Raw genomic sequence first — 13499 nt, 5'->3', positions numbered from 1 at the left:
CCCCACATTCTCAGTCCCTTCAGTCTGTCCCACTTGGCCGTAACATACACCACCTTAAATCTTTGTTTCCTACACGCCTTCCTGTGAGCTGTTTGAAATCAGAGACTGCGTGTTAAATAACTCAACTATTTCCCAAGTGTCGAGCATGGTGCCTGGCATGTAGTAATTAACAGTTTCTCTTTGGCTGAAGTTGTTAATTCTTTAATTAAACACGCAGAGCGATGCGGCTCAGCAGAGCCAGGCAAAGGACGGACTCAGAAGCCCAAGCAGAACTGTGTAGAACCAGAGCAGCATCCACAAAGGGCTTATTTCCCACCCTTGTCATGTGTGTCCTATGTGAACTTAAGTCACCTCCCAGGTCATAGCTGGAAAATTCTAATCTATTGTAACATAGCCTGTGTATTGTAATGACCTACCAGGAAATGATAGTGATGTGAAGGGCCAGGGCTTTGCTCCTGAAGTCATAGCTCATAGGGAACCCTCTTACCCAAGTGTTGGCTTGTTTTTTTGTGGGGTTTTTTTTTTTTTTTTTGAGATCAAGTCTTGCTCTGTCACCCAGGCTGGAATGCAATGGCTTGATCTTGGCTCACTGCAACCTCCGCCTCCTAGGTTCAAGCAATTCTTTTGCCTCAGCCTTTCGAGTAGCTGAGATTACAGGTGTGTGCTACCATGCCCAGCTAATTTTGTATTTTTAGTAAAGATGGGGTTTCTCCATGTTGGTCAGGCTGGTCTTGAACTTTCGACCTCAGGTGATCCACCCACCTCGGCCTCCCAAAGTGCTGGGATTACAGGCCTGAGCCACCACACCCAGCTGCCTATTTTTTTCTTTTTTTTTAAAGAGATGGGGTCTCGCTCTGTTGCCCAGGCTAAAGTATCAGTGACATGATCTTGACTCACTGCAGTCTCAAATTCCTGGGCAGAAGCGACCCTCCCAAGTCAACCTTCTGAGTAGCTTGGACCACAGGCATGGGCCACCATGCCTAGCTAATTAAAAAAAATTTTTTTTTTTTTTTGTAGAGATGAGGTCTTGCTGTATTGTACAGGCTGGTTGCAAATTCCTGGGCTCATAAATTCCTCCTGCTTTGGCCTCTTAAAATGCTGGGGTTACAGGCATGAGCCTTTGTGCCTGCCCTTGGCTTCTTGAAGTGACCAGCAGTGAGAGGTCCTCATCCAAGGGCCCTGACATTGCATAATGGGGGGACAGATACTGCTCAAGTGAAAGAAAGAGGAGTCAAGAAGGAAGCCAAGGAGTGAGCATTTAGAGACAAGGATGCCACTGTCAGCGTGGAGGAGGGGAGGCGGAGCTCGGAGGGGAGGTGGAGCATGGTGGGAAGGGCTGCAACTTGAAACAAGACCCTTCTCAAAGCCTGGGCTTTACCACTGCGAAGAAATTGCAGCCAGGTGCGGTGGCTCATGCCTGTAGTCCTTACCACTCAGACGGCTGAGGCAGGAGGATCACTTGAGCCCAGGAGTTCGAGGCTGCAGTGAGCTAATATGGTGCTATTGCACTCCAGCCTCGGTGATAGACAAAACCCTGTCTCAAAAAAAAAAAAAAAAAAAAAAGAAAAAGAAAAGAAGGTTGTGTGCAGTGGCTCACGCCTGTAGTCCCTGCACTTTGGGAGGCCGAGGTGGGTGGATCACAAGATCAGGAGTTCGAGACCAGCCTGACCAACATGGTGAAACCCTGTCTCTACTAAAAATACAAAATTAGCCAGGCATGCATCTGTAATCCCAGCTACTCAGGAGGCTGAGGCAGAGAATCGTTTGAATTAGGGAGGCAGAGGTTGCAGTGAGCCGAGATCACGCCATTGTACTCCAGCCTGGGCGACAGAGCAAGACTCCATCTCAAAAAAAGAAAAATCACTTAATTCTTCTAAGCGAGAGTTTTCCTCATCAGTGCAGTGGTGATGAGGAGGAGACCTCTCGGGATTGCTGGGAGATTTGCCAGAGTGGTTTCTGCAGATGCTAGGCCTGAGAAGAAGCCCGTTCACACTCAGGCACGCACCCATTTAGTCCACACAAAGCAGGGTCAGTGACCACAGATGGAGTCGTGGAGGGCTGGGAGGGGCAAGAGACGGTCCCAGCTTGCCTGCAAGAAGTCACTGGCTCTCTGGGAAGGTCCCACCTTCTCCACGGTTCTGGTTCAAGGAGATTATCACAATGGTTGTGGCTGGCCATTGCTGTTCAGTTGGATGCCCTCAGCCATACCAAGTCACTCATATGTCACAGGAGCATGGGCATCTTGGCCTGTTGAACGTGATGTCAGCGCTCCAGTGGGCATTTGCTTTCCATTTTCTTGTGAACCCTGTGGGTGATGGGCAGATCTAGATGCCGTATGTCAGTAAAAACCGCTTTTCCAACATCTTTGGGAAGAAAAAGAAAACCCAACTGGGTGCAGTGGCTCACGCCTGTTATCCCAGCACTTTGGGAGGCCAAGGCGGGTGGATCATCTGAGTTAGGGAGTTCGAGACCAGCCTGACCAACATTGAGAAATCCCGTCTCTAGTAAAAATACAAAAAATTAGCCGGGTGTGGTGGCAGACGCCTGTAATCCCAGCTACTTGGGAGGCTGAGGCAGGAGAATCAATTGAACCCAGGAGGTGGAGGTTGCGGTGAGCCGAGATCACACTACTGCACTCCAGCCTGGGCAACAAGAACAAAACTCTGTCTCAAAAAAAAAAGTTTAGCCAGGTGTGGTGGCAAATGCCTGTAGTCCTAGCTACTCAGGAGGCTGAGGCAGGAGGATCCCTTGAATCTAGGAGGCAGAGATTACAGTGAGCCGGGATCGTGCCACTGCACTTCAGCCTGGGAAATAGAGTGAGAGTCCATCTCAAAAAAAAAAAAAAAGAAAGAAAACCCAAAATTGAATGACTTTCATCACATTAGTTCTGATCCGTGAACCATTCGAGCTGTGAAAGCATCTTAGTTCACCTCTGGAAGGCCTCCCTGGGCACGCACCTGCTTGGCTGGTCTTCCTGAGTTTACCTTCATCTGCTATTCAGAACCCCGGGCCGCATGGCCACTGGGCGTTTCCACATGGACCAGTCAGTAAAGAAGCTAATAATATTGATTTACCCACACGGGGATGATTCAGAGAGGACCTGTCCTGCTTTCAAAAGGTTTCTCCTTCCCCTTTTTGGCCACTCACCTCAGGAACCATCCTTTTCTGACAGCGAATCTTGAAAATGACCCTCAATAAATGATCACATTTTTTATCTACTTGTTTTCTTTGTTGGAAGTCATTATGAATAGGCTCGGTCAGCGCAATTTGAGGAAGTAAGGGCATTTTCGTTTAGTACAGAAATTGAAAAAATGATTTTATATTTTATAGATACATATATAAACATATACAGCTTAGAAATTAAATAGGTATTTATGATAAACAGTAGTCTGAATTGATAGTGGTGATGCTTGCACAACCCTGTGAATATGCTGAAAACCCTGGAGTTTTATACTGTAAATGGGTGCATTGTATGCTATGTGAATTACATCTTAATAAAGCTGTTGTAAAACTAAAGGGTACTCTCAGCCTGGCTCACACCTATAATCCCAGCACTTTGGAAGGCCGAGGCAGGCAGATCACTTGAGGTCAGGGGTTTAAGACCAACCTCGCCAACATGGTGAAACTCCGGCTCTACTAAAAATACAAAAATTAGGCACGCCTGTAATCCCAACAACTTTGGACGGCCTAGGTGGGCAGATCACTTGAGATCAGGGGTTTGAGACCAGCCTGGCCAACATGATGAAACTCCATCTCTACTAAAAATACAAAAATTAGGCACGCCTATAATCCCAACAACTTTGGACGGCCTAGGTGGGCAGATCACTTGAGATCAGGGGTTTGAGACCAGCCTGGCCAACATGATGAAACTCCATCTCTACTAAAAATACAAAAATTAGCCAGGTGTGGTGGCACATGCCTGTAGTACCAGCTACTTGGGAGGCTGAGGCAGAAGAATTGCTTTACTTGGAGGCAGATGTTGCAGTGAGCCAAGATCATGTCACTGCACTCTAGCCTGGGCGACAAAGTGAAACTCCATCTCAAAAAAACAAAAACAATTAAAAAAAAATATCTACAAAAACTATAAAAATTAGCCAGGCATATTGGTATGCGCCTATAGTCCCAGCTACCTGGGAGGCTGAGGCAGAAGGATCGCTTGAGCCCAGGAGGTAGAGGCTACAGTGAGCCAAGGTCGGACCATTGCACTCTAGCCTGGGTACTAGGATGAGATCCCATCTCAAAAAACAAAGGTGGGGGTCGGGGGGGTAAGGAACTTGACAGCAGGCAGACGCCACCTTTACCGAATGATCCAGGTGAGCCTCACTGCTAGCAAGACACATGGCTGTCCCGTACCCCTGTGTGGTGTGCTGAGAAGGGCACATCACCTCTGCGGCGTTCTTCCCACAGACCCCAAACCCCAGTCTCCTCTGAGAAAGCCCCAGGCAGGTCCAGATCCAGGCATTTGACAGATTGCCTAGCCAGGGCTTCAAATGCAGCAGACAGGAGAATCAGGGAAAGACAGAGGAGCCCCCATAGGCTGGGGGCAAGCAGGAGGCATGAGGGCTAAATGCAATGTGGCACCTACAGGAGACTCCAAACAGCAAAGGGACATTGGGGAAACCAGGGACGTCAGAATAAAGCCTGCAGCTTAGTCAGCGGCATTGTGCCAGTGTGAGTTGCTTTGGTTTTCGTGACTCTCCTATGGGTATGTGTGGAGAAAGATACATGCAGACTCCTTGAACTGTCTTTCCCATTCTCTGTAAGTCTAAAATTACTTCAAAGTAAGAAGTTATATGTATGTCTAGAGAGAGAGATGAAAATGTATGTGCAGAATCATTGAACTGGCATTGCCAGCGAGTGAAATTTTGCACTTCCACGAAATTTCCCCAAATGCCAAATATTTTCTTATTTTGACTTCATGATGGAATATTTCCACAGCCTGGTAACAGTCTTCCTGCCTGAGAGTCTGCTGAGTATATTTTCACCTCTTCTTGACTCGGGTCGCCATCAGCAGCCTGGTTATGGAGCCCAGTGGTCATTTAGGCCTGAGGGACTGAGTGAGAGGTCCCAGGGGTTCTTCGACGCGACCCCGTGTGGCTCTGAGATTGTGTGTGTGCGTTTTACATGTGTGTGTTTGTGGGTTGCCTTGTCTCCAGCGTTCTCAGGCCATCTGCTGTCTGTTCTGTTCTCACTGCTTCAAGGATGCCTTTCTTTTTCTGTGATAATTGCTGCTTCTCTTTTCTTCTAATATTCTATTTTTCTGTAATGTTTCGTTAGCAGAAATACTTCATTTTGATGTACTTTAACCTGTACCTCATCCATCAGCTTAAACAGCAATGCCCAGGCCTGCCAGGAACGTTGAGTCAGCCCGGTGACTCTGCCGCACTGACGGGCTGTCCCCGTTCACCTGGAGATGGTCAGGATCAGGAGCTCTGTTGCCTGGGCTCACCGCCCCTCTACTCGGGTCTGACCGCGTGGCTGTGGGCCAGTGCCTGCTCTCTCAGCGTCCTCATCTGTAAAATGGATCCGATGATAGCACCTGCATCATGGGTGCTAACTAGGGCTAAATAGATACAAAGAGTTTCAAAGAAAACTTCGGGAAATAGTATTTGTGGCTACTGGGGTTGCAATGTCATGACTATTCCCATTTGCCATGTTCAGCATCATTTTGAGTTTGGGAGTAAAGGATGCCTCTAATAACACGACATCTTGCAAAACAATCCTGTTGAGAAGACCAAGCAGGCAAAGCCAGGTTCCTCTGCTGCTGTTTCCTCCTCATTTCTGAGAAAAGAGGTTTCCCCTCTCCCTCCCTTGACAGTTTTGAAAAGGGACAACTGTTGGCTTAGAAATGATTTATCTTGTGACGAGAAATAACCTTGAAGAAAACACGATTTTAGAGCTCTGCGCCATATATTTTGACCGGAATGTAGGGTGCGCGTCCTGACATGTGTTAAATACAAATGCAAATGTGCCCAAGTGTGTTAGAGGAATAGCTACACTCTTCCCTCCAAAGCCCATGTCCGCATGGGGGAAGGAGCAGCGATAATCCCGGAAAATGCAGAGTTTGCTCTTGGGCGTTCTCCAAGGAATCTCAGGTTACCCAGGCAACAGCCAGCAAACTCCTTGGCCCGCCACGCGTGCTGCTGGGAGGACCTTGGAAGTCTTGAGACTTCCCTCGGTGCCTGAAGGCCCAGGGTGCTGCTTGGAAGAACCAGGAGGACAGCCGCGACCGCGCAGGTCGCTCTAGGGGAACCAGGCCCAGGAGAGCGAGGTGCCAGGATTATTCCTGGGTCCTCCCTGTGCCAGGAAAGGAGGCCAGAGCAACACAAGGGTGGTCAGGAGTGTTCAGGGCCCTGGAGTCCGCTGCCATCTGCACACGGATCACTGCTGCCTCGCAGTATGGCTGCAAAGGTCAGGATCATAGAGTTGAGGCTGCGACGTTGCATGGATGGGGGCCCAACTGTCGTTCACAGGCAGAACCTTGGCACATAGACGTTCCTGAGTCACAGCAGCTGCTGTCGTTACGGCACTGCTTTTTCTCTAAAGTGCCTGCCCGTGTCGCTCCCTGTGAGCCAGCTGCTAGGGTTGTCTCCCAAGGCGGTGAGGTGCTTCCACGTCTGGAGCTTCCTGGAGTCGGAAATGCTCTTCCCAGGGAGGACTTCTGAGCAGGGGTGGAGGTGCCTGCAGCTGTGCAGGGGGGACGATGTTTAGCCGGCTGGGAAACATGGAGGCATCCGTGCTTGGCAAAAAGCAGTTTGTGAAATGTCTTAATCCAGATTAAAAGTAAACTGGCGAATCGCTCAAGGAAAATTGTCATGGGGGGTTGAGGGGAGGGAAGCAAACCCACCCACCATCGCGTGGTGGGACCCTTCTGGCACAGAAGGACCTTTAACTATAGCTCAGAAGGGGATGTTGACATGTGAGAATCTCTCCATAGGGAGATGAATTTCTGTCTCTCTGTTTTCTTTTTTAAAGAGACAGGCCTTGCTTTCTAGTCCAGTCTGCAGTGCAGTGGCATGACCATAGCTCACTGCAGCCTCTCCGTCCTGGGCTCAAGCAATCCTCCCACCTCAGCCTCCGGAGTAGCTGGTACTACAGGCACACACCACTATGCTGAGCTCATTTTTAAAATTTTTAAAAATTTCTTGTAGAGATGGGATCTTGCTACATTGCCCAGGTTGGCCTCAAACTCCTGGGTTCAAGTGAGCCACCATGCCTAGCTCTAAGGTTTCTTTTGTTTCATCTGTTTTAAAGTTTTTATCCAGAAAGTTTATCCCCCAAAAGGAAAGTAGCTGAGGAAGAAACAGAACAACAGAGATCCACTTTTTTTTTTTTTTGGAAACAGAGTCTCCCAGGCTGGAGTACAGTGGCACGATCTCGGCTCACTGCAACCTCTGCCTCCTGGATTCAAGCAATTCTCCTGCCTCAGCATCCCGAGTAGCTGGGATTACAGGTCCATGCCATCACACCTCAGCTAATTTTTGTATTTTTAGTAGAGATGGGGTTTCGCTGTGTTGACCAAGCTGGTCTCGAACTCCTGACCTCATGATCTGCCCGCCTTGGCCCCCCAAAGTGCTGGGATTACAAGCGTGAGCCACTGTGCCCAGCTGAAGTCCACATGTTCAAAGTGCAGTAAAATGATGGCTGCTGGGTCCGGGTGACACAGGCCCGTGGGGCCACACTGCTCAGTGGGGCCTGGAGTTTGCAGCTGGGCCTGGAGTTTGCAGCTGGCTCTCCTGCCTCCCATGCCCCTGGACAAACCTGCTTGGAATGGAATAGGGAGTGAGCACTGTCCCGGCCCACAGGACCCCACCGTGGGTGTCTGCAGCTGGCCGTGTGACCTAGACAGCCCCTTACTTCCTCAAGCGCAGCCTCCTTTGCCATTTGTGGGCAGCTCTGCAAGACCTCTCTTCTGTGTCAGAACTTCTTATCACCGCAGGGTGCAGGCCTCAGCCTCTGTTCAGGGGGATTGTAAGCAAAGCACTGGGTTCCCCATCTGTGGAGACCACTGCCCCAGGAACCCCAGAGATCAGCCTCATCCCAGTGGGCGCTCCCAGGCTCCACCAGCCTTCCAGCCCTCCTAGGGAAGCCCTCGCAGAGGGTACGAGTCTCCACTGTCCTCAGTGTACCCGCTGGTACAAATTGGTTGGCTCTAAATGCATAGAACATCTTATAAAGCCAAAGCCGGGAAAGCTCATGTGCCTTGGGAGGCCCTGAAGAAGCAGGAGGCCTCGTCTTAAAGCACAGCAGGGTTGGCAGGGGTAATCCCAGCACTTTGGGAGGTCGAGGCAGGCAGATCACTTGAGGCCAGGAGTTCGAGACCAGCCTGGCCAACATGATGAAACCCTGTCTCTACTGAAAATGCAAAAATTAACTGGTGTGCTGGGCGCCTGTACTCCCAGCTACTCAGGAGGGTGAGGCAGCAGAATCGCTTGAACCCCGAAGGTAAAGGTTGCAGTGACCCGAGATCACACCACTTGCTGCGCTCCAGCCTGGGCGATAGAGTGACACTCCATCCTTTTTTTTTTTGAGATGGAGTTTCGCTCTTGTTACCCAGGCTGGAGTGCAGTGGCGCAATCTCGGCTCACCGCAACCTCCGTCTCCTGGGTTCAGGCAATTCTCCTACCTCAGCCTCCCGAGTAGCTGGGACTACAGGCGTGCGCCACCATGCCCAGCTAATTTTTGTATTTTTAGTAGAGACAGGGTTTCACCATGTTGACCAGGATGGTCTCAATCTCTTGACCTCGTGATCCACCCATCTCAGCCTCCCAGAGTGATGGGATTATAGGCGTGAGCCACTGCGCCTGGCCGACACTCCATCTTAAAAACAAAAGAGAGAAAGAAAAGCACAGCAGATGAACTTGAGGCAAGAAAAATACCTGAAACAGACTGATGCCAGGAGATTCCTGTGATGAAATGGCTACAGAATAATAGACACCAAGGGCTGTTCTGTCTGTAATCAAGGCCATTACATTATCAGATGAACTATTTAATGACCAGACAGAATAGTGAACAAGTTTTCATATTCAGTACCAGCATTTACTGAGCACTCCCTGGCACTGTGTTCAGGCTTCGTGCTGAGCCAAGTGCGGGAAACACTTCCACACCTCCAGCCCCCTTTCCTGATCTACCAGTTGGTCCCTGAAATGGCCGGTATGCCCCCTCAAGCACCAAGCCCCCCACCTTAGCCAAACCAGAGTTCCCTCAGGGATCTTTTTTTTTTTCCTTTGAGAGGGAGTCTTGTTCTGTCACCCAGGCTGGAGTGCAGTAGCTCTAGGCTCACTACAAACTCTGCCTCCTGGGTTCAAGCGATTCTCCTGCCTCAGCCTCCCGAGTAGCTGGGATTACAGGTGCCTGCCACCAAGCCTGGCTAATTGTATTTTAGGAGAGATGGGGTTTCACTATGTAGGTCAAGCCGGTCTCAAACTCCTGACCTCAAATGATCTGCCCACCTTGGCCTCCCAAGGTGCTGGGATTACCGTCACCCCTGCACCTGGCCCCCTCAGGGATCTTTTAGGCCTGGGTATCAGGCATGTCTGCTTTATTCTTCTCTTGGTATTAGATTTTTTTTTCATTTAATAAGATCAGTGGTCTCATTGGCTCTGTGTGTGTGTGTGTGTGTGTGTGTGTGTGTGTGTGTGTGTGCGTGTGTGTGCGCGTGCATGCGCCACACTGGAGCACAGTGGTGCAATCACAGCTTACTGCAGCCTTGACCTCCCGGGCTGCAGCAATCCTCCTGCCTCAGCCTCTCGAGTGGCTAGGACCACAAGCACATGCCACCACGCTCAGCTAATTTGTTTTATTTTTGGTAGAGACAGGATCTCCCCGTGTTGCCCAGGCTGATCTTGATCTCCTGGCCTCAAGCCATCCTTCCGCCTCAGCCTCCGAAAATGCTGGGCTTACAGGTGTGACCCACTGTGCCTGACCAGCAAAATGTTTTGAAGTTTAACTCTGTCAGTCAATACTTTAAAGAGATGCTTTAAAATAATCTCACTGTATGTTATTGACAACTAGAACATTTTACCTCTGTTGATAATGTCAGTTTTTAAAGAGCTATAAGGAAATGTTATCTGGGTGCCATGATTTGCTCAGATATGCTAGTTAATGATTTCACTAGCTATTGTGGCATGTATCTTTTCATTTTTTGAATGCATACAAATGTTCAAATTTAGCTTGTGTGTTACATTAGGTTCTCAAACTGTACAACCCTGTAGAATCCTTACCTATTTTATTCAATACAGTATAGGCCTGCAGTTTAACTTAAAAGATAACTTGGGCCATGCCTTTGCCATTAGGTAATGACCCTGATTTTAAATTTCCAAAATAATATCTGGCTTCCCATAATTCATTTCATAACTGTTTTACAGTTCTTACTGTAAGAAAATTGCTTTCAAGTCCTAAAAAAAAATCTTTCCTTCTGCATTGCTAAATGAAGCACTCTACAAAAAAGAAAAAGAAAAAAATTGTAAAAATCGTTCTGGCCACTGTTTGTCTTCACTGGAAGCTGTTAATTGCTTTCTTAGACAGTTCCTAGGTTACTGGGTCACATTAATAATAATAATAACTTCATTAAGGGTACACTGTATACCAGGAGCTGTGCTAGGCTATATGTATATATACTTATTTCATTTAATTAATTATGTTTTTAAGACGGGGTCTTTCTCTGTTGCCCCAGACAGGAGTGCAGTGGCGCCTTCAAAGCTCACTACAGCTTTGACCTCCCAGCCTCAAGCAATCCTCCCACCTCAGCCCCGAAAGTGGCTGGGACTACAGGCACACACTACAGGCTAATTTTTCTACTTTTTGTAGAGGCACAGTTTTGCCATATTGCCCAGGCTGGTCTCAAATTCCTGGACTCAAGTCATCCTCCCACCCCAGCCTCCCAAAGTGCTGGGATTACAGGTGTCAGCCAGCACACCCAGCCCATTTCATTTAATTCTTAACAACATATCTTCACTCTTTTTTATAGACGAGGGAACTGGGGTGAAGTGATTTGAACAGTCTCCAAGCTAGTAAGTAATTAACTAGTGTTTGAATCCTAATATGTTAAAAATAAAGGCTTTGCTCTTTCTAGTATACCCGTATTAAATCTTGCCTTCTCTGTTCTATGTCAGTTAATTCCCATAACTTTTAAGTACTCCTAGGTCTGGAAATCATGTACCTCTGATTATTCAGCCCATCTCATAAGACTAGCTCACCACCACGCAGAGCTTGAGAACCTTGGATTTGTGTGCTGGCATAGTTGGTGGCCAATTTATTTACTTAATAACAGCTCTGTTGAGATATAATTCACATACTATAAAGTTTATCTTTTTCACCGGACGCCGCGGCTCATCCCTGTAATCCCAGCACTTTGGGAGGCCAAAACGGGTAGATCATCTGAGTTTAAGACCAGCCTGGCCAACATGGTGAAACCCTGCCTCTACTAAAAATACAAAAAAATTAGCCGGGTGTGCCTGTAGTCCCAGCTACTCAGGAGGTTGAAACAGGAGAATGGCTTGAACCCAGGAGGTGGAGGTTGCAGTGAGCCAAGATCGTGTCACTATACTCCAGCCTGGGCGACAAGAGTGAAACTCTGTCTCAAAAAAAAATTTTAAATCACTCTTTTTAAAGTGTACCTTTCGGTGGTTTTTAGCATATTTGGCAAGGTTGTACAACCATCACCGTGATCAATTTTAGAACATTTTTATCATCCCAAAGTGAAACCCCATCTTAGTTCATTCCAGCTGCTGTAATGAAATACCACAAACCAGGTGGCTTTTAAACAACAGAAATATATTTCTCACAGTTCTGCAGGCTGGGAAGTCCAAGATCAAGGTCCCAGAAGGTTCAGTGTCTGGCAAGGACCCGTTCCTGTCTCACAGATGGTGCCCCCTCAGGGTGGAAAAGATGAGGGATTCCTCTGGGGCCTCTTGTATGAAGGCACTAATCCCATTTTGAAGGCTTGCCCCCATGACCTAATTACCTCCCAAGGTTTTGCCCTCCAATGCCATCACCTTGGGAGTTAGGATTTCAGCATCTGACTTTTGGGGGGACACACACATTAGGACCATAGCAAACCCCACATCCCTTAGCAGTCACGCCCCATTCCTCCTCGCTGTCCCTGCTGGCAGCCATGAATCTGCCTTCCCCACTAAGGATTCACCTTTTTGGAATATTTCATGTGGATGGGATCACCTCATATCTGTGCCATGTCTGGCTTCCCTCCCTGAGCATAACGTTTTTGAGGTTCCCCTGTGCTGTGGTGGGTGTCAGTGCTTCAGTCCTTTTCATGGCTGAGTAGTATTCCATTGTTCCAATAGACCACAGTTTGTCGATCTATTGTTCAGTCAGTGAACATTCGCAGTTCCATTTTTGGATCATGCTGCCACGCACGTTCATGCACGGGTTTTTGTGCGTTTCCACGATCACTTTGCCAGTTGGCTTTCAGCTGATCCCGAGTGGCTCCGTACGCCTTCCCCTTGCTCACCACTGTGCCACATGACGGCAGACTACAACAGCAACGGCAGACCGGCCTGAATGGAGGGCGGCAGTGTCGGTTTCTGGGTGTGTTCCCACGATCTGTGTTTTTCTTCTAGACCTGCTCTTCATGCGGAATCACATTTGCTCCCAAATCTGAAGCCGGCACCGAGGGAGGAGCACCTCAAAACGGCTGCCAAGACGAGCATAAAAACAGCACCAAGGTAACAAGCTCATGGCTGTTGTTCCTGTCAGTTCCTCTCCTGGCGCATCCACCCAAGGTGACATTCCTGTCTTGTCAACTTCTTAGTTCTGAGAGTAACTCCTCCTGGGTAACACCATTCCCCACTCACAGGTCCTCAGGGAGTGTGGGGGAGGGTCAGCAGGAACCACGTGGAGTGCAGCGCTCAGCGGCTGAGCTGGGCAGGACCTCTTTAAAGGCCAGTAAGAGTTTAAAATGCGGGGATTCAAGTGTGCAGGGATTTGTGGTGCTGGAAGCTAGACTCAATTTATGGTAGAATATAGGCAGAGACAAGCGGTGGTCTTCACTGCGAGAAAGGCTCAGTGAAGAGAGGATGGGAGTCAGGGCAGGTGGCACAAAGGCTGCCAGGAAAACCAGACTCGGACACCAGGGCCAGGACTGAACCCACCCATGAGACCCTGCCAGGAGGGCTCATGCAAGCGATGTCCCTGGGGCACAGGCTCTGTCGTCCTCCGTCCCCTCTCCATCTCCCAAAGGACTTCGGGTACAGGTCAACCCGTGTCTTCCCACAGCTGTGGTGGACACCCATGACACACACCCATTTCCAACCACCTTCCCTATGCCATGCCCTGACAGCCCTGGACCCTCATCACTCTTCCCCCAGCCCCCCGACCAGTGTCCACTGCCCCCGGAATCCTGGTTCTGGTTCCTCACTTTCTTCCCTTGCCCTCCTCAGACTCTTCCCACATCTCACTTTCCTGGTGGCCTAAACACCCAGCATTGCCATTGGGCACTGTTGGGTGACAGGGAGGAGCAGACAGGCCAGCAGGGCTGGGAT

The 13499-nt window shown here is 49.0% G+C and overlaps 1 protein-coding gene across 2 annotated transcripts in view; it reads left to right on the top strand.

Moving 5' to 3' along the window:
- Positions 1–13499, top strand: part of ADCY9 (adenylate cyclase 9) — a 140035-nt gene that overhangs the window by 99271 nt on the left and 27265 nt on the right. The window contains exon 4 of one of the 2 annotated variants that reach the window (XM_032257971.1): positions 12579–12683. In XM_032257971.1, coding sequence (XP_032113862.1) covers positions 12579–12683 — 105 coding nt within the window. Of the gene's footprint in view, positions 1–12578; positions 12741–13499 lie in introns of both variants that reach the window. The other variant, XM_032257970.1, reaches the window with a different exon arrangement.

This window comes from Sapajus apella, unplaced genomic scaffold (genome assembly GCF_009761245.1).
Source record: "Sapajus apella isolate SASKATOON/1434 unplaced genomic scaffold, GSC_monkey_1.0 scaffold99, whole genome shotgun sequence".
Classification (NCBI taxonomy): Eukaryota; Metazoa; Chordata; class Mammalia; order Primates; family Cebidae; genus Sapajus; species Sapajus apella.
The sequence above is the reverse complement of the archived record's forward strand: the minus strand, read 5'-3'. Positions and strand labels throughout refer to the sequence as shown.